Below are 25,272 nucleotides of genomic sequence, written 5' to 3'. Positions count from 1 at the left end.
ATAACCTACTGTGGGGGGAATCAAAATAGCGGAATAGGGTAAGGACACGTTTAAACGGATGGAAAAACATTTAATCAGGATGAAGCAGAAGGACACATTCCAGGAAATAGGAAAGGACAAAACAACAGCAGAGGGGTACCTGGAGACTGACAGACACAGGAAAGCAGTGGACACAATGGTGTGGTTTTGCAGTGACTGATACTCCAGCAGCATTCACCTAACAGCAATCTGAACTCCACCAGCAGCCGGAACTCCACCAGCAACCAGGTGGGAAGGGACTTTCACTGGGAGCTTCAAAGGTAAGACCGGAGAACTGTCCATCCGGCTGGTCAATTTGATTTGACCAGGAGCAGAGACAGAGCAGCAAATCCCAGATGGACAGTGAGAGAACAGGGTGGATTTCACATGCCAGTTAACCCCCTAGAGCTGAACTGGACGCCATTTTGCATAAGGAGGCAAAGGCAAGGGAAAGGACCAAGCATACGCAAAGAGCTGGGAGTGAACTCATTTCTGACTCAGTGAACTCCATCAACGTGGCACTCTACAGGTTCCACCCAAGACAGGTCTGGGTAGCCCTAAGACCTGATGGCCAATAGGTCAAGAACTCTAGCAGTGGTACATCAGGCGCCATTTGGTACACTGTGGCAAACACTTTAGGACTGCAGGGGACAACAGTGAACTGCGCATGTGCTGAGCTCGCAAGAACTCGCTGGTGTCAGTGGATTGCACTGGTCCCACAGGAAAATAATACCAACTGTGGCATCGTACAGGTCAAAATAGGTCCGTGGGGCACCCAGACCTAACATCCAACAGGTTCCATTAAGATCACTGCCACCAGCAACCTAACTATAAAGGACACGTGGTGTCTCTCTAATCCTGGGACCAGCTCCAACCAAAAGTGGGAGAAAGGTTGCAGAGACCTCGGTGCAGCCTCAGCACGGTATCACAGGAGGGGGAATGTGGTGAGCCAGGAGCTAGGGCTGTGGAGACCACGGTGGAAATTTAACATAGGAACCCAGACCTGGAAATCGCTGGAGGTTGTGGCACAAGTGGCCACAAGCAAAGAGTTGTGTACCAACCACAATAAGTAAAATCTCACTGTAGACCTGTGGGTGACACAGTTTAGAAACCTGCCTCAAGAAGAAGACTCTGCTAACAAAAAGTACAATGACCAAGAGCAAAAGAAGAGACAAAAGCACAATGAATATTACTGAAAACTCCCCTGCAAAGGAGCAAAACCTTATGCCAATCTCAGAGTTAACTGAGCAAGACATCGAGAAAATGGGGCATACAGAATTCATAAAACTCATTTTAAAGCTTCTGATCAACAATGAGAAGCACATACAAGAGTTCAAAGAACTTAAGGAAGCAATAAAGCAAATCAAGGCTGATATATCAGAAATTAAGAACACATTAGAGCAAATTTAAAGTACAGTGGAGAGTCTCCAAAGTAGAATGAAGCAAGCAGAAGAGAGAATCTCAGAATTGGAAGATATTTCCTGTCATCAGGGGGAAGCTGGAAGCAGAGCTGGATCAGTCCAAAAAAAGTATTCAAGAATTGAAAGACACTATTAAGAGGCTAAATATAAGAGTTATGGGAGTCCCAGAAGGTGCAGAAAGAGAAGCTGAGTTGGCAAATGTATTTAATGAAATAATAAAGGAAAAATTCCCTAATCTAGAGAAAGAATTGGGAAACAAGATCCAGGAGGGGCATAGAACTCCCAACAGGCTTGATTAAAAGCAATCTTCACCAAGACACATGATCATCAAGCTCTCTTCAATTGAACATAAGGAAAGATCTTTAAATGTGCACATAAAAAAAACCAACTGACATATAAAAGAATGCCAATTAAACTCACAGGAGATCTCTCACAGGAAACTCTACAGGCAAGAAGAGAATGGAGTGACATATTCCAGATTCTAAAAGAAAAAAATTGTCAGCCTAGGATAACATATCCAGCATAGCTTTCTTTTATCTTTGAAAATGAAATAAAATTCTTCCACAGTCAAGAAAAGTTACAAGAATTTGCCTCTTCCAAACCTGCCCTACAAATGATACTTCAAGATGTTCTCTTGACAGACAAGAGGAATAGCACCCAACAAAACCAAAGGCAAATGGGAAGAACAGTCCAGTAAAATGACAACAGAAGACTAAACCAATGAACAACCCATTCCTAAAATGACAAGACCAAAGTACCACCCATACATATTCAACTCTGAATGTAAAAGGCTTAAGTTCAATCAAACATCATAGATTAGTAGACTGGATTAAAAAAACAAAACCCATCTATTTATCGTCTAGAAGAGACACACTTCACCAACAAAAATCAGCAAAAACTGTATCGCCTGGGTTTTGTTGTTCTCTGTTCGTTTCATCTCTTCAAAGCACTTTCTTCTGATTAAATCATTAATGACTCGTAGATCATACAGTTGCATCCTTTTCTTCAAGAAGGTTCTTGATTTTCGTTTCTTCAGCTACATGTTAGTCATTTTGTAGGATGTTATTTAACTTCATGGTGTTGTTAATTTCTTTTTTCTCCCTGATGTTGATTTTATTGTGTGCCTTTTCAATTAAGGGGATGTATAGTAGCTGTGTAATGGAGACTGTCATATCTAGTAACATGTCATTTAACTTCATAGCATTGTAAATTTCTATTTTTCTTCCTGTTGTTGATTTTGTATTGTGACTTTTCATTCAAGGGGATGTGCAATAGCTGTGAAATAGAGACTAACATACAGATGTGAGGATACAATGTGGTATGCATCTCTACTTCCAGACAAAGATGGACTTACAATGAAACTGTTCACTATATCTTGACAATAGGATGCTGAACTCTCTGTCATTGTCCATGCCCGCAATGATGGACATATGACTGTGTATGAAGTACTGTATGTTAGTAATGATATAGAGGAACTAGGTGGGGGGGGGAGGGAAGGAATTGGGGAGGGGATAAGGGAAATGCCAGGAGCCTATAGAACTGTATCATAAAATGATAATAATAATAATAATAAAATGTAAAAATACAAATAACCTATTGTTTGTGACATATTCTAGTAGATATTTTTATTAGCAAAACATCTAAATTTTTAATTGTCAAAAATGCAAAGCAGTATGATGGTTCTAAGCCCTCTGCTTGCCGGCTGGTGACTCACCTTTGTGTTAATGATCAACACAGCCTTATAACTGCACAGATCATGCCTCCAAATCGGTCATTCAAGCTGATATAAAACTAGAGCACTGCAGTCTACATTTTAGATATTCTGTTTGTACACAAGTGGTTTCAGGAAGTCATGACATGTGAGATCTGCATGGTAGCCATCATGTTACATGTGATAGAAAAATAAAGAGGCACAGTTCATCAAAGCATACTGTGTACTCCAAGGTGACAGATGTGGACAATCTGCCTCAGATCTCGAGCAAGGAGCATCACAATGGGGGATCCTTCGATGTTGTACATTCAATAATGCCTCCTGCCCACTAGTAAGAAAAGTAAAATAGAGTACTGAAGTCTGAGGCTGGATGAGGAGGGGTGTATACTCACCAACAATCTCACTAGGCTCCTTGTTATAAAGCTTTCTGTTCCAGTAGAGGAGTCTGAGGAGTGGGAATGAGACCAGGAGGATGAGGCAAATCCCAACGAACATGTGTGCAGTGAATACCGCAAAATCCAGGCCCTACAGAGAGCAAAGGGGAAATGGAATCAGACAGGCCTTTCTCTGCACAGGTTCAGGCAGCTTCCCATGTCAAGAAACAGAGAGTGATGATATAAGAAGGAAAGGGGCACATTAGGGTCTTTCAGGACCTTATGTCTAGGGTCCTGGAGCCCAGTACAAGGCTCAAGAAAGAACATGTGTTCTTCACTGTGAGTTTGAAAATGATGAATTTTTTTTGTTTTTCATGCAAAGAAGCCAATTTTTACATGAAAGACAAGCAATCTTAAAACAGACAAAAATCAAGTTACCACTTCTAATTCCAATCTTGGTTGGCCTGATCACCTGGACTAATGCAATTATTCTCTATTTGGATGAAAAAAGCGAAGAGACAAAACATGAAATCATGAGGCAGTATTTCTCCCTCTGAAAGATAAATTCTTTTTTTCTCAATCTTTTAGGCTTTTCTAGTGATTCAAAATTTCTTTGCCCAGCTAGAGCATAGACACCAACTCCCCAGAGAACCTAGTAGCCAGCAGAGCAGACACAAGTGTCCCAGGTAGGGGAGCCTCTCTTTGGCCCACATGGTTTTTCTGACTTCTGTGTGACTACATACCATGATGAGGCCAAGGAATGCATGAAGCTATCCATTTGATGCAAGTTCAAGATCTTTTCTGTAGGTCCCTGGACCATTTGTGGCACCAATGAGAGTCAGAAGCACACTGACAAGGCACACCATGGGAGGCTCCAGTGTGGGAAACGTGCCCGGTAATGGGGTGGCGAGGCCATGTAAGTCACAGGAAATACATCTCTGCCTTGGGGCTCAACAGCAGATCTTATGGGATATTAGTGAAGACCCCAATACCATACCCAAGAAAGGATTCAGGGAAACAACCCTACGAAGGTCAGGGTTGGAAAGAGTGATATGACTCATGTTCACTAATTGCTGTTTATTAAAATAATTCTAGGAAAAATCTGGCACCAAAAACAGTGCCACAGATATAACACAACCAGAATAGATTATCCAAAAAAAATCTCAAAGTTAAACCTTACCAAACTACGAAATTTTGAAATTCTTAATCCTTTGCAACTATCTGCTTACCCAAAGGCTGCCCTTGAAAACAGCTTTACAAGTAACAGTGGAACTTTATGAACTCATTTAAATTTGGCAGAGAAACCTACAGACAATTGAGACTCATGGAATGCTTTGAATGCTGTGTAAAATCCTCATTTGGGATGAAGTATGTGAAACAACCAAGAAGGGACCACCATAATCAAAGTAGGACATCCATAGCTTAGGAAGCTACAAACATTTATGGCATATGTGACTGAGAAAGTCCAGGCCCACCAATACTGTTTTTCTAAGATTTTGTATTCTCAGGCTTACTCTGAAAAGTCAAAATACCGCACTGAGTTTCAAGGGAGTTATTCAAGCAAAAACAATTTTTTAAATACTTCTAAGTGAAAAATCAAAGAAATACTTACCAAATGCTTAACCAGATTAATACAATGTTTTATTAAAATATGCATGTCGTAATTCAAAAAAAGAATCCCAGGAAGGAGAGGACCCTAGTATAGCAGGAGTGCATATGATGACCAGACTTGTAGGAATGGATGTGAGTCATACTAAAGAGCTGGTCACTCAAGCATATGGTGGAAGATTCCAGGACAGATGGGTTGGAGGAAGCTGTAGAACATTTGTACTCCATTAGAATGAGTTCCAGCAGAGTAACTCTGAGATTAAAACATCGAAGGTTCCAGAACACTGAGACCACAGATATTGAAAACATGGGGGCAGTGGGTGCGGGACAGAAGATTCACAAAGGAGATCAGATGTTGTCGGAGAAGCAGAGCAGGAACCAGCAAAATATCACCATCAGTGTCATCACTTGGAGAGAACAACATGGCGGCAGGGGAGTAGCCAAAGAAACTTCTAGTATATGCAGCACACAACATGGTGGGAAAGCCAGGAGGAAAGTTCAAGCGCACATAATTCCAAGAGCAAGAGGGTAAACGTATGACGAATATGCCAGCATGCACAGCATACAGGCATATGGTAGAGTTGTCAAAAGAGACTTTTCAAGTGGTGTTGAAAACCAAGTTGTCTGGCTTTCACTGGCACTGATGAGTGTCCCTATCAGGGTCATAAAGCAGTAAATGTGACCATCCAAGGAGGACTACCTTGTTGTCGGCCTATTGAAACATGAAGGGATGGCAGACTGTAGCACACAGGATTCCACCATACTACAGATGCATGCTATCCCAGGTGAGGGAAGAGCAGCTGTCCACATGGTCTTCTCCACTAACCTAGTTAGTGCTGGACATTTCAAAACAAAGAGCCATCACAAGAGACCTTGGAGAAATGAGCATGGCAGGGATAATGGACCATGGAAAGAACATTCTTCACAACTTCCTCTCTTCCCTACCCTAATTCTCAGACAATGTGATTTCAGATGCGAATTCTTGACTGTTGGAAAGCTAGTGCTTATGCATTATTCTTCTGAATTACTCTGAAGTATTGATTTTCTTTATGAATATTTTTAATTAATTTCGAATCTCAATTTTATTTCATAAATGGTTTTCTTCCCACTTGAATTCCTTGGTGAACAGCCAAATAAGGCAATGGAAATATGACCATCATTATTGGTGAGGTTTTCCTAAATTCTCCTCAAGACATTGTCCTTGGGACTATGAATTCCCTTCTGTATGTAGCCAGAGTTCTCTTATCTCTGAACTGTTGTAAAAATGAATCTTCACCAAAGCAAGAACAACTCCAATATCTCCGGGGATACCCAGAGAATGTTCTTTGCCACAAAACTGAGCAATGAAGTTGGGTTATGCCTCAGTAGGAACAGTGTACTACTGGTCAGTGTTCTGAACATGTCTTCAAAATCTCATCTGTGTGTTCAAGCATCAGATTTTAAACCTCTTGAATATTGGGATTCTTTCAGTGTGTCAGCCTGTCACAGAGGAAGATGGAATTGTTATAACAGCCTCTTCTTCAGCTTTCTCCATGGTACTGACATTGCCTGTTTGAGACTATATTCCACCATTTAATTCAGAGCATTTAGATCTGGAGTTATAAGGGAAACTTTAAATTGGGCAAAGTTAATGCATTTTCTATCCGAAAACAACACCACTCCTAGACTTGGACAGTAATAATATTGTAATGCCCAGTAGGGGCAGTTTGATTGCTCCATCACTCATTAACACATTGGCATAAGAAGCAGAGGAAAAAAAGAGAAAAATAAAAGAAACCAAAGCCAATCTCTGAAACTAGGGTAAGTTTAAAAACTTTTGAGTAAAATTAAGATCACTTAAGAAAATGTAAGAAGCCACATTTTCATTCAGACTATTTCCATACCTCTTTTACTGTAAATTATGTTTTCTAAGCTTTAGGTTTTAAATTTTTCCTATGATTCAGTTTGGGTTAAACTTCAGAGAGAGTTGCTGGTGTTTAAAAGTTAATTTTGCCTGAGAATCAATATCCATTTGTCTCAGGACCATTTATAAAACATTATCCTTTTTTCCCACAGAAATGGTTTGCCATCTTTGTCAAAAATCAGTTTTTCATGTATGGGGCGGGGGACAGATCTATCTCTGGGATCTCTACTTCGTTAAATTTGTCTGTTTATCTCCTTTTTGCCAATACCACACTCTCTTGGTTATGGTGACTTTATAACAAATTGTATTCAGGCTTCCTCCTATGTGTCCATTCCAGACACTTTGATTTTCTTTTTATATGTTAGACATATATTACAAATTTATTTTTATTGTATTATAGTCTATTATTAATAACATTTATTATAAAGGCGACAAGTTTCATGAATTTCATATATGCAATTCTAAAAGCATTCAAACTTCCCTCATTCCCTCTCTCCACTTGCCCACCTCTTACTTTTCTTTTGACTTTTAAAATAACATGTTTGAGTTGACTATAATCATAAGCTTGTTCTCACTTTGGCAGCACATATACTAAAATTGGAATGATACAGAGAAGATTAGCATGGCCCCTGTGCAAGGATAACATGCAAATAATCACAAGCTTAGCACTTTACTAAATAAAGAATTCAACAAGTAGTAAGTAGGAAAAAAACACTGTTTCTTAAGAGTATAAAGTAGGCCTTTAAACAACAATGAAATTTCAAAATGTCAATCTTACACATTTTCACACTCTATATATTAGTTACCACAAATCAGTGGAAACATTTGATATTTGTCTTTTTGAGACTGGCTTGTTTCTCTTAGCATAATGTTCCCTAATTGTATCCGTTTTGCACAAAAGACAGGATGCCATCCTTGTAAGGCTGACAAGTATTCTATAATGCATATATGTCACAATATATTTATCTAATCATTTGTTAATGGAAATCAACTGATTCCATATTTCAGCTTTTGTGAGTTGATCTGCTACAAACATGAGAGTACAGATAACTCTCCTATGCTAATTTCATCTCTTTTGGATACATTCTCAGGAATGGAATGACTGGGTCATATGATAGATTTATTTTTAGATCCCTCAGGAATGTCCACATTGTCTTCCATAACGGATGTACCAGTTTACACTGGCATCAACAATGGGTTAGGGTATCTTTTTCCCAACATCCTCAGTAACATTTTCCCATTGATTCATTTCATTATGCTTTATTTTGGGTCTATGTTTTCAAGTTCACTGATCTTTTCTACTCCAATATCTGCTTAATCCCAATCAGTACATTTATTCCTCTGCAGATATTATAGTTCTCGGCTCTAGACATTTGATTTGGACTCTCTATCTTTAATTTATTTGATGTACATAATAGAATTGTAGTAACAATTTTTATGCCCTTACTGCTAATTCTAACGGCTTTATTCCAGGATATTTCAAGTGACTTATTCTCTTTGTCATTGATCATATTATCTGGCCCCTTAACACAACAAACAATCTTTTATTAGATAGCAGACATTGAGAACTTCATCCTATGTGTTGGATATTTTTATCCTTATAAATATTCTTGAGTTTTATCATAGAATACAGCTAACATTATTTTTATACTCGTCCTTCTTCTGGATATTAATTTTTAATATGCGTTAGATGAAAACAGATCCACTGTTCTGTCAAGAGTTAGCAACTCGCACTGCTGAAACAAGGCTCCTCTGCGTGCTCTGAGCACCCTACTCAATGTCTCACGGATTAAGAGGTTTCAGTCTGTGTGGAAGGAATAGACATCATTGCTGCACTGTGCGTATCAAGAACTCTTCTCTCCAGCTTTCTTGGTTGTTCTTGCTTGCCATTTGGATCCTTTCTTCATTTGCATGTACTTACATAAACACTGGGGATTAGAAGGGGACTCTGAAGTTCTGAGGTGCTTTTCTTGAATAGCTTTCTCTGGTGTCCCGTCTTGCAAAGTGCAGCTATCCTGGCCTATCGTGACTCTCAGTTCCACCTTCTCAGCCCAGTGAGCTCACTGGGTTCCACCTAGGGCCTCTCTTTCTGTACTGCATCTTGATAACTCTTAAGTCAATGAGCCAGAGCAATCACAGATGCTCCAAGTGAAGGAATCATGGTTGGTTTCTGTTTTATTTTTTGTTTACTGTCTAGTGTCTCTATTAGAGTTGTCTCATGTATTTTATCTGGTTTAGGTTGTCTGTTTTGGTTGCACAAGACAAGACAATAAAGCCATCTTGGCCAGAAGCAAATCATTTCCATGACTTGATCTGTATCTACATATGAATATTCTAGAAGCTTATCTGCACCAGAACATTCACACTATCTATCTCTGGGTGGTGGGATTGTGACACTTCTATTTTACATGTGTGTGCATGTGAGCATGTTCCTTCTATTTCTATAACAAGTGTATTGTGGTGTAATAAAAATCACAAGTATTTTTCTAAAACTGGTTCTACTCTAGGTATAGCAGGTTCATTCTGGGTGACAAATGACCTTAGAATAGATCACAAAGTTTTTTACCTTGTGATATGCTCCAGGGTGACAAAATAATGGTTCACTTAGCAATGGGGGTTAGTTCAAAATCAAGCTTCCTAGGGTGACAGGGAGTGTAGTTTCATGAAAGCATTTATGTTATACACAGAATCCTAAAACATGGTGGGCTCAGAGTGTAGCCACTGACACCTTATAATATGAAGTAACAAAGGTTTAAAGGTCTATAATGAAAGATGGAGAATGAACTTCACTGGTACATATACACAGAAATATATCATTCACCACTCTTGAACCATTCTTCTACTATTGGCAAGGGAAACAGGGAAAACAAGGGAAACAGAGAAAATTCGGTCCAGAAATTGAAAAATTAAAATTAATGATATAGTTCTTATCTTAAACTCTTAAGACATAATATCATTTATATTCTCTAATACAATGTCTTTATTTTAGTTAAAATAGGTTATAAATTAATATCTGTAAGGGTTTTCAAAGATTTCTAAAGATCTTGATTACCAACTCTTACAAAACCAAATTTGAAGTTCTTCATCAGTAAACTCATCTATCACAGTGGAGAAAGGAGTCTATTTCTCCCATGACAAGACACCATTTTATTTCTAACATTGATTAGAAGAAAACTCAGCTTCCATTAATATAACATACTACAAATGAATAACCAAATCATTTCTTTTAAATATTCATCAGAACAAAAATGAACTCCATTCAGACCTGTTAGCTCCGTAATAGAACACTCATCTAATATCCTTCTCTCTTTTTTTAAGGGTTCATATATTTAAAAGACAGAGTTACAGAGAGAAGAGAGAGAAATGGCAGGGGTGAGATGCAAAGAGAGAGATCATCCTTCTGCTAGATCACTGCCCAAGTGCCTGCAACATCTCATGCTGACCTGAGTGAAAGCCAGGAGCTTCTTCCAGGTCTTCCATGTAGCTACAGAGTCCAAGCCCGTGAGCCATCTTACACTGCTTTCCCCAGGCACAGCAGCACAGTGCTGGATCGGAAGTGGATTAGCCAGGACATGAACTACTGCCCATGCGAGATGCTGGCTTTGCAGGCAATGGCTTAACATAGTAACACAGTAGCATTACACTACAATACCACTCCCCTAATATCCTTCTGTTGAGATGACTTAACAGCACCTTCTATGAACAGCTGATCAACAGAATCTGGATTTCCACTAACACAAATGAAAGACTCATTCTTCCATGCTTGAAGAGTGCTGAGGGAGCAGGTTGAGAATGCTAAGCGGAGCTCTGCATTTACTGGCAGTAACATTACTCATTAGTACATACCATCTTCCTCAGCTCCTGGTTGGAAACTATAATGACGTTGGGTGGGTCCCCGATAGCAGTGGCAGCTCCTCCAATGTTTGTGAAGATCACTTCCGCAATTAGCACTTGTCTTGGATCAAGGTTGAGTACCTCACATAATCTGCCACAAACAGAGCAAAATGAATGTAGTATGACCTTTAACATCATGAAAGGCCCAAATGAATCCTAAAGGCTTTCAAAGCACTTACACAGGAGATACACATGTACACACACACACACACCTGTAGAAGAACAATGCTAGTGGCATGAACACTTTCAAGCTGTACCAACTCTGAGAATCACATTTCTTCTGAAAGGAAACCCAAAACCCTCTGAACAATCGGTGTCATAATGTACTCCTCCCCAAACCATTCAGGTCAAGAAGGAGCAACATCTCCTTGTGCAGATCCCCTGGCACAGCAAGCAGGTGCTAACCACCAGATGTCTTCTAGTTGACAGGAGAGGGGCAGTGCAGAGAACACCAGGGCACACCCAAGACTGCTCACATCAACACATGTACAAACTCCTGAGCCGACCCAGGTACATGATCATTGAGAAGAACAAGAACCTGACAGACTGGGGCAGAGGTTCTTCTCTGTGCGCCCCCCCTCCCGCCACAATGTTTGGTAAGTCTTGCAATGGTAACAGTGCCACACAGGCACACAAAACCTATGCTGTCTGGATTGGAATGAAGTGCACTGTTCAACAGTAAAGAGTAAGGCACAGTCGCTGCCTTATTGCCTTTTCCAGGATGTGAGAACAGAGCCAGTTCATGCAACCAGAACACACAGCTGCCCTGAAACCAGCTCTAAGACCCACAGGAGATGTGCTCTGCCAACCTTATAGTCACAGGAGTGAAGAGGAGCATCGTGGTGACATTGTCTAAGAAGGCAGAAAGGATGGCAGCAATGAGGCACAGCATGATGATCATGGTCCACACTCTTCCTCGGGACAGGCGGTAGGCCTGGGACACACACACACACGAAGGAACAAGGCAGAATCAGCAGGTTCATAGTGACTAAGGAACAGAGATCCAAAGCAACTTTGCATGGGGGGTCAAAAGCAACACCAGCAAAATCCTATCTATGTCTGCTGAGACAGTGCTGGTCTTACTAAGCACCACAGTCGCAATGCATTCTAACTCCATTTGGGCCTGCACTGTCTCCTCTCTGATTCTTCGCAATGCTTCTTGGCAGCGATTGTGTCACCAAGTGATGAGCCCCAATCCCAACAATGCCATCTAGTATTTCATTTAGACTGTGTCAGTTGGAATCCATGCGGCCCTAATGGCTGCTTACCTTTTGGAGACCTACGTGTTGGGAGAAACAATCTACCTGGAATGTGCACTTTAGTGATCAACAGAAATCACATCTAATTCCAAGTTTGCAAAGGACTTTGTTAGGTAAAATTATTTTAATTAAATTTAACTAAATTTTGGTTTTAAAAAAGTATCAAGAATAGAATTAGTCTTGGGCCAAATTCTGGAGGCAGAAACTTGTTCATGTACTTCCTGAAGCATCCAGGAAAAAAATGCAAATTAAACAACAATGAGCTACAAGCTCACATTTGTTAAAGTGACACTTTTCAAAACATGAAAGATGGGCCCATCACAATACCCTAGTGGCTAAATCTTCTCCTTGCAACCACCAGGATCCCATATGGGCTCCAGTTCTGATCCTGGCTGCTCCACTTCCATCCAGCTCCCTGCTTGTGGCCTGGAATAGCAGTTGAGGACGGCCCAAAGCTTTGAGACCCTGCACCTGACCAGGAGACCTGGAAGAAGCTCAGGCTCCTGGCTTTAGATTGGCTCAGATCTGGCTGTTGAGGCCACTTGGGGAGTGAGCTAGTGGACAGATGATCTCTCTCTGTATCTCCTCTGTAAATCTGCCTTCCCAATAAAAATAAAAAAATCTTAAAAAAGAAAAAGAAAATGAGAGGTAACAAGTATCGGCACCAGACAGAGCACTCTTGGTAAGAACGCAAGTTGGTATCAACATATGGAAAACAATATAGCACTTCCTTTTTAAAAAAACTAAAAATAGAACTACTATATAAATCAGCAATCCCACATCTCAGTATATAGCCAAAGGAAATTAAATTAACATAACAAACTAGGGAAAAATTCATATTCGCAGGTTCATTGCAGCAGTATTCACAATAGTTGAGACATGCAGTCAGCCTTAGTATCCATCAGTAAGTGCACTGAGAAAAGGTAGCATACCTGCATGATGGAATACTACTTGGCTCTAAAACAGTGGGAAATTCCTTCGTCTGCAACATGATACATGAAGCTGGAGGACATCATGTTAAGTGAAATAAGCCAAGCACAGAAAAGCATATGTTGCATGTTCTCATTTACTTGCAGGAGTTTAAGAAGTTAATCTCATGGGATTAGAGTGTAGCAGCAGCCACCAGGCACCAGCAGGGTAAGGAGGGAGTCGATGAGATATTAGTCAAAGGGTGTTAAGTTTCAGATGCAAGACTAGGTTTAAAAAGTTTGGGGAAATGCGTATTATGAAAAACCTATGTGTGGATTTCAAAAATGTTAACAATAAAATAAGCTTATCTTTTAATTTCATGTTCTACATAATTTTGAAGACATTTTTTATAGATTTCATATGGTTCATTATATATTTCAAAATCACTAAAAGTACATTCCAAATGCCTCACCATAAAAATGAGAGGCAAAAAAGTGAGGCAAATAAATCATGCATTTGTAAGTTAGCTTGATTAGTCGTACTATATTATATGCACATGAGGATGCTTCTAAAAGCTCATGGAAAATCTGGCTTATCATTTAATTCAATCTTTGAAGCCCCTTTAAGTGTCTGTCTGTTCATATTTATATGCACATTTATATGTCTATATATAAACATTTTAAGTCTCAAAGCATTTGTAAAATAAGCATGTTTTTCTGACATAAAAATATGTGTATATCCAATATTTAGAAAGTAATCATTAAAATTCTTTCACCAAAAGGCAAAATCATCAGAAGCTAATGCCTTGAAATATTTACATACACTAATATGCAAAATAATTTTTTATGTGTAGCTCTCACTAGCCAATTTAAATAATATTACACAAATATTCAATCTGACTACTCTTTTCCTAATATCTTTTTTCATTTATTTATGGGGGAGCAGAAAGTATTGCTCAGAATTTACAATTTAGCACAGCAACTATACTGGCATGGCAGACACAATTCTTAAAAGCAAGATTTTAACCTTAAAGACATTTCTCTAAATAGCTTAATTCACTACATTTATAATGTCAGAACAGCAAATACAGCAATTAATTAGTACATAACAATTAAATACAATTTCATACTTACCTTTACAGCACAATAATCAAAAAATCCAGTCTCTGAAAATATGGCTACTAGGATCATCTATGGAGAGAAGGGAAAAAAAGACCAGGACCATTTTATAGCAGAGACCAAATTGAAACAACACAGGGGGATCAGTCACAAACTTGAGCCTACCTTCCAAAAGCTCCTCACTGTCTTGCTGAAAAACCACCATTGCTTAGTGTAAACCACTTACTAATTCCCTGAGTGGAGGTTCCTACTAATGGTTTTACACTTCGAATTTTGTCCAGAAATGTGTCCTCAAGATCCATTCTCATCAAATCTAATCCTCACACCAAGCACCAGGAATTATTACTCTCTCTGTTTATTGATCAGGAAAGATAGGATTAGAGAGATGAAGCAGCTTGCTCCCAGTCACAGTTAGAAGCCGGACGGGAAATGGGCTAGCACGAGGCCTTCTGCACGGAGCTTCACAGCACCATCTAAATGTTCTAAGAGTTGAAAACTGGGTTAAATCTTATTGTGAAACAAAGATTAGTCACTCCTCAGCATGGTGTTGAGGATTTTCCTGCACCACCCCCCCAAAAAATGTTCTGCACCTTAATTGTCAACAAATGTCTTGTTAGAGTTACAAGCCAGTCTAGATTATCCTAAAATCTGCCAAGATCAGCAAAATTATACTTCAACGCAACAAATGGCTAAATACTAAAATGAAATAGACACGAGACAGCTGAATGGTACCTTATAGCCATTTTAAGGTATATAGCAGCCAGTCCTGTATATAAACTAAAATTGAAATGTCAATGAGCTAATCATAGGTTGTGGTTAAGAACTTGCTTTTTTTTTTTTTAACATATTGGTTACTCAAAACCATGTCAATTCCATAATGTTGCAAATTGCTGTTGATGTTATATTGGGACTCTTAATTGACTGGGATGATATTCTACCAGCTCTAACTTTGGACCAGAAATGGTCTCCCCAAGAAACTGTTCAACCCATCTGGACAATAAGTAGCTGGACTCTATGTTTGGTATATGTTTGCAAGGAAAGAATCTTGATTGAATTTGAACTGTAATACTGCATCAAGGTGGAAGAATCCACCAGGGGGGAAGGGCGTGGGGAGGGGTGGGGGGATTCCCAGAGCCTATGAAACTGTCACATAATGCAAAATAATTAATAAAAAAATCTTATTGTGAAAATAAACTGTCTTGTTATGAGTTGGTGAACATATGAAAATAAGAATAATTCTGTGAAAGAATCTCTGGGTTCCCTCTGAACACAGAAGACCCACATACTCACTTGTGTTTCTTTTTACTATTGACAATGAGTTGGTGAAAACAACCACAGGAGATGCTAATAAAAATTAATGTATTATTTATTCTGAATTTAATCAACCAGGCATTTCAGCTAGCATGATTTTCCTGAAAGGTTCTCTTTTCATCTCCTAAAATCACAGCTGCCATATGCTAAACTTGGAATGACAAAACACAGGTTCAAATCCTGCTGTTGCCACTTAGAAAGCGCTCATCCCTAAGCAATAATAATAATAATAATTAACCCTTCTTAACTTTCCTCATCTTATCTCTGAATGTTCTGTACCTTGTAAAGTTGTTATGAAAATTCACCAAAATTCTATAAATCAAAGTAATTGGTAAATAGGAAACCTGTTATTATCTTTCCAATAAACTATATAAAACTTCCTGAATTTAAGATTTGATTCAGTACAAATATCTTCCTTGTCTGGAGTAACCGCCAGTGATCATCCTGACCAAAAAAAGCCACTGTGGTACTACGTGCAGAATAGGGTACTACATACACACACACACACACACACACACACACACACACACACACACTAGTGGAAGGTTCATAAGAGTAAAAACAAGTGGAGATGCGAGTGGAGACCTCCATGATCTTCCATTGTCATTGAGGGCCATTTCACACATTTGCCGACAGAATGCCCTAAGAAAGCCTGGGATTCAGGAACTCAGGGAACAGGGTAACAGAACCCATGGATGACTGACTGCTAAGAAGTAGGCAGGAAAGGCAGGGACTTGGTTACAAAGGCTTTCTTTGCACTGTTGAAATTCCAGAATCTTACAAACCACACATTCTTACTAAAACCGACATCAAGTAAGGAAAAAACACAGTGTTCATGGGCTGAATTGAGACCCACATTCCTAATCCCCAAGTCTCCAGAATGTGACTATACAGTTCTTTTCAGATACATAATTAGGAGACAAGCCTTTTTGGGAGGTAATTACATTAAAATGAAGTTCTACATTTGCTCTCTTTATCCCCAAAACACCTAACACCGGTGTCTTTTTAAGAAGAGATTAGGGCTCCAACCCAGATAGTGGGAAGATCACTTGAAGACACAGGGTGAAGACACTATCTATACAGCCATGAGAAAGGCCTCAGGGAACACCAAGCCTGTTCCCACCTGGACTTTGAACTTGAAGCCTCCAGAAGTGTAAGATCACTTCTCACAGCTTAATCCACACAGACCAAGGTGCCTGCTACAGCAGCCTGACCAAGCTAATACAACATGGATTTAATTTTATTTCTTATACATACTTATAAACATGATTCCCTTCCTCCATCCAGATGCTCAAAGCCCATATGTTTTTCTGGACACAACACAGATCACTTCCTCTGTTAATCCTGGGGTCAGGGCATTGGCTGACTCCACATATGCCACCCACCCACAAATGATACAGGATGATCTTGTGTCACATTAAAAACTACAGCAGCAGGAGGAAATGCTGACAAAGGAAAGTCATGATATCTATAATGACCTGACTATATAGTGTGGTGTTTTCCAACCCAGAAAGAACGGGACCTGCTTGACCAATTTTGAGGTTTATTCGAGAAGGCATGAGCTACTCCCACTGCTGTCCAGGCTCTTACCAAATTACATTTCTTCCCATTAAGTTGGCTTATGACTCCTAAACCAACTCATTTGCACATTCAAATTTTCTTTCCAATAACTTAACTTGCTGACATGCCTCACAACACACAGCACAGTGACCACTTCATATAATGATAAATTAACAAACACCTGAACTACTACTCAAAGATTATTGCATCCTTTATGCATATAAAGGTACTTTTCCAATCACTAAAACTCATAATGGCTCATTTATTTGGAACATTCCATTTTTTATTTTAATAGAAGTAGCAAAAAATAATACACAGCTTTTCCAAGTGGCAATATTATTTCATGGCCACATCTTAGAATGAAATTCTTCCTCCAAATAAACAGTGCTCCAATCATTCTATTCCTCCTCAAGAGGAATTAGGTAGAATTGTGCTGACACTTTCCAATCAAGCCCTAATTGTCAGAATCTTTTATGTAATGGATGGTTATCAGGAACAGTAGCAAATGAGAAGAACCATGTTAATGTGGGCTCAACACCACAGCCCACTGGGAGGAATGTAATTACCATGCCAAACAGCAGGGCCAGGGTCTCAAAATCAATCCACTCCACCACCTGGGTCAGGCTTGGTCTCTGTAATCAAAGCACAAATTTGCCAATTAATCCTGTGCATCACCCTCATGGGGATAAGCTCTAAAAATATGATGTCCTTTGCAAACCCATTCATTCATTGGATTCACTGGGAACATAACCATTCACTTGTCTTTGGAATTGAACCATATCAATGCTGGAAAACACTCATGACCCAAGATATATGTTATGTCAAATCTATGTATGTAGTAAAAAAAAAAAAATCAATTCTTTCCCTTGGTAACTCCAGGTAGAATTGTAGCATGAATTACAAGATTGGCCCTTAAGCTTACCATCTTAATGGACACCACATATGTCTTCCATGGTATGGCCATAAGGCCAGATGACAACTTGGATAACCACCTCTCCTAATCTCCATATGCCCACTCACCCTATCCCTTGGGAAACAAGAATAAGGAGCAGAGTGTTGAGTGATGGCATAGTCACAGTGTAGCATTTAGGACAGGGCAGCAAGGGGGATGATCTGTGGGTTTTCTGCAGCAGGTGCCCTACTATGTTATTTATACACACTACTATTGCAGCATTCCTTGATCATTAATAAAACAGTGGTTTTATATGTAAGCATTAGGGTTCTGGAGCACTTTACCTTCAGGGTTAGCATTTGTTTATTCCAACTTTAGTCAAGAAAATGTTCAAGCTACTGCTACTTGAAGCCTGGACCTACATTCAAAGTGTAAATTCAAAAGTAATAACTAATTCAACTTCCACCACATAATTTTTTTTAATTTGCTCTTTTTCTTTGGTTGAATGGCTTCAAGTTTAAATGTTCAGAACAGCCATTGAATTCCAGAGACTTGTTTTTAAATTCCATGCAGTGGGCTGCCAACCTTGGGTGTGCTTAGTTTGATTCCAACACTGCCCAACAAACAACTCTGGACCTTTATCTGCAGTGGACACCAAGCTTTTCTTGCTTCCCTACATTTATCCCCTATATTTCTGCCAAATGGGTCACTTCCAGACTCTAATACTGCTTTATCCTTCCACATTTACATCTCCAGTGGCCTCAAACCTAGTCTTCCACTTCCCTGCTCTAGTTAGGCTAGTTTCTTCTGTATCCCAAAAGCTGACAATACCATATCTAGTTCTCATGCCAGAAAGTTACACAGCTTTGAGTAAATGAGTAGGCATAATGAGCCTTTCAGCCAAAATAGGGAAAAGCAGTACTAAGATGTATGTGTGAGAATGATAGAAATCAAACACAAATCATTCATAAACACCTTTAGGTCACACCTTTACCAAGGTTCTTTTGTAAAATCGCCCAAGTCACCTATGACTTAATAAAAAAATTTCACCTAAAACCTAGAATGTCCTTAAACATGACATTCTGGTAAGAGTAAATTAATACTTCTCAATGTTTCAACTTACATCACCAATCACAGCCAGCGCTGCCAATGCTGCAAGGGAACCCAACATGGCTGCCAAAGTTCGGTGAACAATCTGGAAGGGAACATAGAAATTATTGGATTCCAGTGAAACAGGAATTTAACACAAAGAAATCTTGTACTGGAGCCAATGTTGTGGCACTAAAAATTAAGCTCTGTCTGCTATGCCATCCATATGTGCACCAGTTTAAGTCCCAGTAATTCCACCTCTGATCCAGCTCCCCGCTAACGCGCCGGGGAAAACAGCAAAAGATGGTCCAAGACTTGGGATTCTGCTACTCACATTGCAGACCCATATAGAGTTCCAGGCTCCTCGCTGTGATCTAGCAAAGCCCTGGTCATTGTGGACACTTGAGGAATGAACCAACAGATGGATAACATCTGTGTGTGTGTGTGTGTGTGTGTGTGTGTGTGTGTGTGTATAACTCTGCCTTTCAAATAAATAAATAATTTTTTTTTTAAAAAAAGTCTTCTGTTGGGCCCAGCGGCGTGGCCTAGCGGCTAAAGTCCTCGCCTTGAATGCCCCGGGATCCCATATGAGCACCGGTTCTCATCCCGGCAGCTCCACTTCCCATCCAGCTCCCTGCTTGTGGCCTGGGAAAGCAGTTGAGGATGGCCCAATGCATTGGGACACTGCACCCGCGTGGGAGACCCGGAAGAGGTTCCAGGTTCCCGGCTTTGGATCAGCGCGCATCGGCCGAGGCGGCTCACTTGGGGAGTGAATCATCGGATGGAAGATCTTCCTCTCTGTCTCTCCTCCTCTCTGTATATCTGGCTGTAATAAAAAAAAAATGAATAAATCTTAAAAAAAAAAAAAAGTCTGCTGTTGACATGACTATCAGTCTGTGTCTGTCATTGTATGATCCATCCAACTGCCAAGCATGTCACAAGTCTTAATGTTCCAGGGTCTGAAAATCCCACAAACTACCACAACCAACAATAACAGGCCTTCCAAGGAAAGCTATTTTTATTTTTGAACAATTATATATCTCTGACAAACCAGCAGAAGAATAAAAACCATGTTCTACAAGCAATCCTGCAGTAAACTGTCATTAATTATTTACCATATATACTCCCTAGGCGACTGGACTATTAGTTTAACATTGTAAATCAATTCTTCCCAATTAGACACTGTTATTAAACCAAAGGTATGCATGCAAACACTTCATCTGATTGAGACTTCAGTATTATCAGTGAATCATGAAAACATCTTTTCTATTTAATCATAGTTTAAATGAGTGGAATTTCTAAGACAAAAGATGAAGAAAGCCAAAGACATGGGGTAATTAGAGACCTTATACATTGCTAGGGGGACAGTAAAATAGTGTAGCCAGTATAAGAAGCAGTTTGGAACTTTCTTTAAGATAAGACATAAATTTATAATATGACCCATAAGTTCTTCTAGCAATGTAGCCAACAAAAGTGAAAACATAGCATGAATATTCATACAAGCATTATTCTAAATATGTCAAACTGGAAACATTCCAAATGTCTGGTCATGGTGAATAAACAGCTAAATATAAGGTATGCTACACAATGTGACATGCAAACAAGAAACATCTGTGCTCAATAAGAGAGCTCAGGCAAAAACAACTGTAAATTGCATTGTCCTTGTTGTATGAACTCTGCAGAAAAGGTGAATCAAGGGAAACACAAAAATCAGGATCATCAAAGGCTTAGAATGGCAACGAAAACTAAGAATAGGGCCTCGGACATGTATGGAGTAAACTGAATGTTCTCAAAATGAACTGGGGTAATGGCTGCAAAATTTAAACTCAATAGAACTTATTTAATTGCATACTTTCAAAGAAATTATGGTATGTGATTTATACTTTAATAAGTCTATTAAAACATACAAAAAGAACATCATGAGACTGAGCAGAAAATTAAAGACTAGCCCATATTGTTCCTTTGGTAAAGCCATTAAGTGGTTTTCATTCAGTTTATGCCTTCCCCCAGAACCTGACTCTCTAGACTAGTAATTACTTGAAACTTAACCTTAGACTAAAATCATTTCAATTTATCATTTTTACTACTGGATTCAAAGTTAGTTTTTAGATAATTTTATAACCATTTTTACATTAAATACTTTAGAGTTGATGCATTTTCTTCAAATAGAGATGTCTAAACTCCAATAAATTACTATCAAATTTTAATCATTCCTTCCATGTGTGTTCTGGTTTTCAGTTTGACACACCTCAACACTTCCTGATTTGAGGTTTTAAGTATGCCCAGAAGGTAAATAGAACAATAATTTGCTCCCGACTTTACAACTTTGGCAAACTATGCTGGGATTATGCCATAGACTACACTGGGAGTCAAAGTCAGATTTTCTCTCACAATATCTAGCATTCCAAGGCACCTCACCCAAGCCACATGGCTCCCTTCTCCAAAACACCACATAGTTCAAACTCTAGTCCTGCCACATCTCAAACCTGCCTCATTCAGGAAGTTATAGCTGTTAGCACTATTTTCCTGGACTACACGGGCAACTTCTCCAGCTTTAATGAACACCTCAACACAACCCACCACTCTAGCTCATAGGAACATGATAATTTTGCAAAGGTTACAAGCTGGCAACCCAATCTGTAGTAGCCTCTAACTCCAATAAATGATCTAGATTGCTTCCCTGCCATGAGCTTTTGGGGTGCAGGTGGAACCACACACCTGCCATAGACCTAAGCCCCATTGTGAGGACCCTGACCATCACCAGCAAGATTCACATGCCTGCCCTGCTAGAACCAAAAGGTACTCCTATTGCCATTCCAAACAATGGAACAAGCTGTGGAGGAGACTTCTGCAATGCCCAAGTGGAAATGTCAAGTCAAATGGCCTATCAAGTCAACAATGAAAGACACATCTTCAGGAAAAAGCATCCAGTATATGAAAGCCACCCTTTTAAAAGGTTCAAATAGACTGATCTCTTTGATACAAACATAAACATAGCAATAAAGCAGTATGAAAAACAAGGGCAATAAGCTCCAAAATAAATCTACCAACATTTTAGATCAGATTCTACAGAATGGGTAATGCTGACATGTTGGATAGAGAATTCAAAGGAATGAGTAGAAGGACGCTCAAAGAGACCCAAGAGAATACATATATATAATTTAACAGGAGACAATACATGATATGAATGAGAAGCAGCAGAGCAGCAGAGATCTTTAAAAGAATCAAGCATAAATAGCAGAAACGAAGAACTCAGTAAAAGAAGGGGGCGGGGAGGAAAGAGAAGGGAAGGAAGAGGAAGGGGAAAAGGAAAAGGAAGGGAAGAGAGAAGAAAAAAGGAAACTACAAACCAAGCACCCTGATGAACATAGACAGAAAAATTCCAACAAACTGAACAACGTGATCAACCAAAATTATTCCCAAGGATAAAAAAATAGTTCAATATTCTAAAATCATTGAATGTTATTCATCACATCAACAGAATGAACAAAAATCAAATCATTTTCTGAGGCCTTTCACACCTTTAATTAAATTATTCCAAGATATTTTTGTTGGTGGTGTGAAGAAGATTGTTTGTAATTGCTTTCCCGGTGAGCTCATTATTGATATGTAAAAATGAAACTGATTTTCATGTGTTGGTTTTGTACCATGTACTTTATTTGACTTCACTTATCAAATCTAATAGTGTCCTGACGGAGACAGATGATCATATCAACAGAGGCAAAAAAATTTTTTAATAAAATTCAGCATCATCTCATGACGTCTAAAAAGTAAAAGATAATCTGAGTGAGATTGATATCTTTAAATTTAATTATTATTTGTAATTTTTGTCTATATTTTGATGATCAGAATTTTTTTCTGATTTCTGGTGGTTGAATTCTTTACCTAATGGAGCATTAAGCCTGTGTTTATGAAGTGAACAGAAAATCTGCCATTGTGAAAAAAATTTTTAATAAATAAGGGGCCTGGCACAATAGCCTAGTGGCTAAATCCTTGCCTTGCATGCTCCAGGACCCCATATGGGCGCTGGTTCATGTCCCAGCTGCTCCACCTCCCATCTTGCTCCTTGCTTGTGGCCTGGGATAGCAGTAGAGGATGGTCCAAAGCCTTGGGACCCTGCACCTGCATGGGAGACCTGGAAGAAGCTCCTGGCTTCTGGCTTTGGATCGGTTCAACTCCAGACGTTTTGGCCACTTACAGAGTGAACCAGCAGACAAAGGATCTTTCTCTCTGTTTCTGCTTCTCCCTGCAAATCTTCCTTTCCAATTAAAAATAAATCCTCAAAAAATAAGAAATCAGGAAGGAGAAGGAGAGTGGGGAACACAGGCAGGAGGAAGGGGGAGGTGGGAAGTATCACTATGCTCCTAAGTATTTGTAAACTACATGAAATTTGTTCACCTGATATAAATAAGTTAAATTATAAAAAGTCTTAAAGAAATTAAGTATATAAGGAACAATCCTCAATTTTTTTAAATGCAATATATTAAAAACCCCACAGTCAAGATTGTACAGAATAGAAAAAAATGTGAAGACATTTCTTCTGAGATCTGAAACTGGTTCTTACTCAACAGAGCAATAGAAGTTTCAGCCAGAGTAATTAAGCAAGGGAAGAAATAAAAAGCCATACCAAAAGTAAGGGAAAACATAGGATTAGTCCTGTTCACAGGTGACATGCAGAAAAATAAAGGCTCCACAAAAACACTATTAGATTTTATAACTGAAGTCAGATGAAGTTACATGGTACAAATAAATATCTATTTATTTATTGCAAAAATCTATTGTATTTTTACACATTAATACTGTGCTCATTGGAAAGGAAATTGCAAGTAGTCCTCTTCATAATAGCAACACAACAACAGCAAAAATAATATTGGACTAATTTAATCAAAGATGCGAAAGGCCTCAGAAAGGCCTCCCATACTCATGTATTGAAAGAATTAATACTAAAAGATCCATACCATCCAAACAGATTGACAGATTCAACACAATCCCCATCACGGACCAGAGGGGAAAAAAATCCTAAAAATCATATAGAGGTACAAAATCCCCTGAAAGCCAAAGCAATCTTCATCCAAAGGAACAATGCCGGAGGAATCATAATACCATATTTCAAGATATACAACAGAGCTATTGTAACCAAAACATCCCAGTACTGGCATGAAAACAGACACAGATAAAACAGAACAGACTCCAGAAATGAATCCATACACCTATAGCCATTTGATCTTTGCAAATATACCAAACACAAGTACCAAAAAAAAGAACACTCTCCTCAAAAACAGCATTGGGGATACTGAATATTCCTATGCAGTAACCTGATATTTGACCCACCTCCACCTCTCACTCTATACAACAATTGACTCAAAATGAACCAAAGCTAGAAAGTCTGAAACTACAGAACTACTAGCATAAAAACAACCACACCATGTGTAACCACTACATTGAATTCCCACCCTTTGTCTATTTTTTAAAAGCATTTCATACGGCTCTCTTGCAACTGGTCAAAGAAGTTCTGAAAGCATCCAACACTAAAATCAGTAAAACCTCAAGAAATATACCAAAGCACTGCTGTATATAAGTTTGTGAACTTTGAGCATACACACAATCTGCTCACAAGTTTCAAATCATTTGAGAAAGTTTTTTCCACATTGCCATTATGTCCTATGTTTCTCTATTGTGCATGGTATAGTATAGAAACCTATTAATCTCAAAATACACATTAAAATGTCATTTTCCTCAACAGTGCTCATGGAAGTTATTTTCCTGTGGTGCAATACCTTTTTCATTTATCTTTACAAATAATACAGGCAACTTTGTTTCAAAATTCTAAAAAGCCATGCTGGGAAATACAGGTTCCAGCAAATCTGAATGTCATAGTACCAATCATAGACCCTCTATTGACATAACTAATTGCTTGTATTGATGTACTATAAAGCAGATTTCAAGCATGATGCAAATTTTCACATTAATTGCAATACCCATGATCTAGCCAAGATTTAAAGGCTAGATTTAAACAGCTATTCTGTTACATAAATAAATGCTACATATTTGTTGTTGTGACAGAGTAGTCTTGCATTAGTGCAACAAAGAAGAAAAAAGAGAGGAAGAAAGGGGAACAAGAGGAACAGAGAGAGAGAGAGAGAGAGAGAGAGAGAGAGAGAGAGGGAGAGAGAGGGAGAGAACATTCTCAAAGCCCCCAGGTGTT

General features: G+C 39.0%; 1 protein-coding gene and 1 non-coding gene across 2 annotated transcripts in view; one reads left to right on the top strand and one right to left on the bottom strand.

Annotated features, from left to right (window-relative positions):
* Positions 1 to 25,272, bottom strand: part of OCA2 (OCA2 melanosomal transmembrane protein) — a 222,300-nt gene that overhangs the window by 116,788 nt on the left and 80,240 nt on the right. The window contains exons 10-15 of the mRNA XM_004597604.2: positions 19,102 to 19,173; positions 17,653 to 17,718; positions 14,231 to 14,287; positions 11,739 to 11,863; positions 10,882 to 11,020; positions 3,543 to 3,675 (exon numbers count right to left, since the gene is read on the bottom strand). Coding sequence (XP_004597661.2) covers positions 3,543 to 3,675; positions 10,882 to 11,020; positions 11,739 to 11,863; positions 14,231 to 14,287; positions 17,653 to 17,718; positions 19,102 to 19,173 — 592 coding nt within the window. The remainder of the gene's footprint in view (positions 1 to 3,542; positions 3,676 to 10,881; positions 11,021 to 11,738; positions 11,864 to 14,230; positions 14,288 to 17,652; positions 17,719 to 19,101; positions 19,174 to 25,272) is intronic.
* On the top strand, positions 7,603 to 7,710 carry LOC118759287 (U6 spliceosomal RNA). Its single transcript, XR_004996091.2, has one exon. It is a non-coding gene; the product is annotated as a U6 spliceosomal RNA (small nuclear RNA).

Source organism: Ochotona princeps, chromosome 6, assembly GCF_030435755.1.
Source record: "Ochotona princeps isolate mOchPri1 chromosome 6, mOchPri1.hap1, whole genome shotgun sequence".
Classification (NCBI taxonomy): Eukaryota; Metazoa; Chordata; class Mammalia; order Lagomorpha; family Ochotonidae; genus Ochotona; species Ochotona princeps.
The sequence above is the reverse complement of the archived record's forward strand: the minus strand, read 5'-3'. Positions and strand labels throughout refer to the sequence as shown.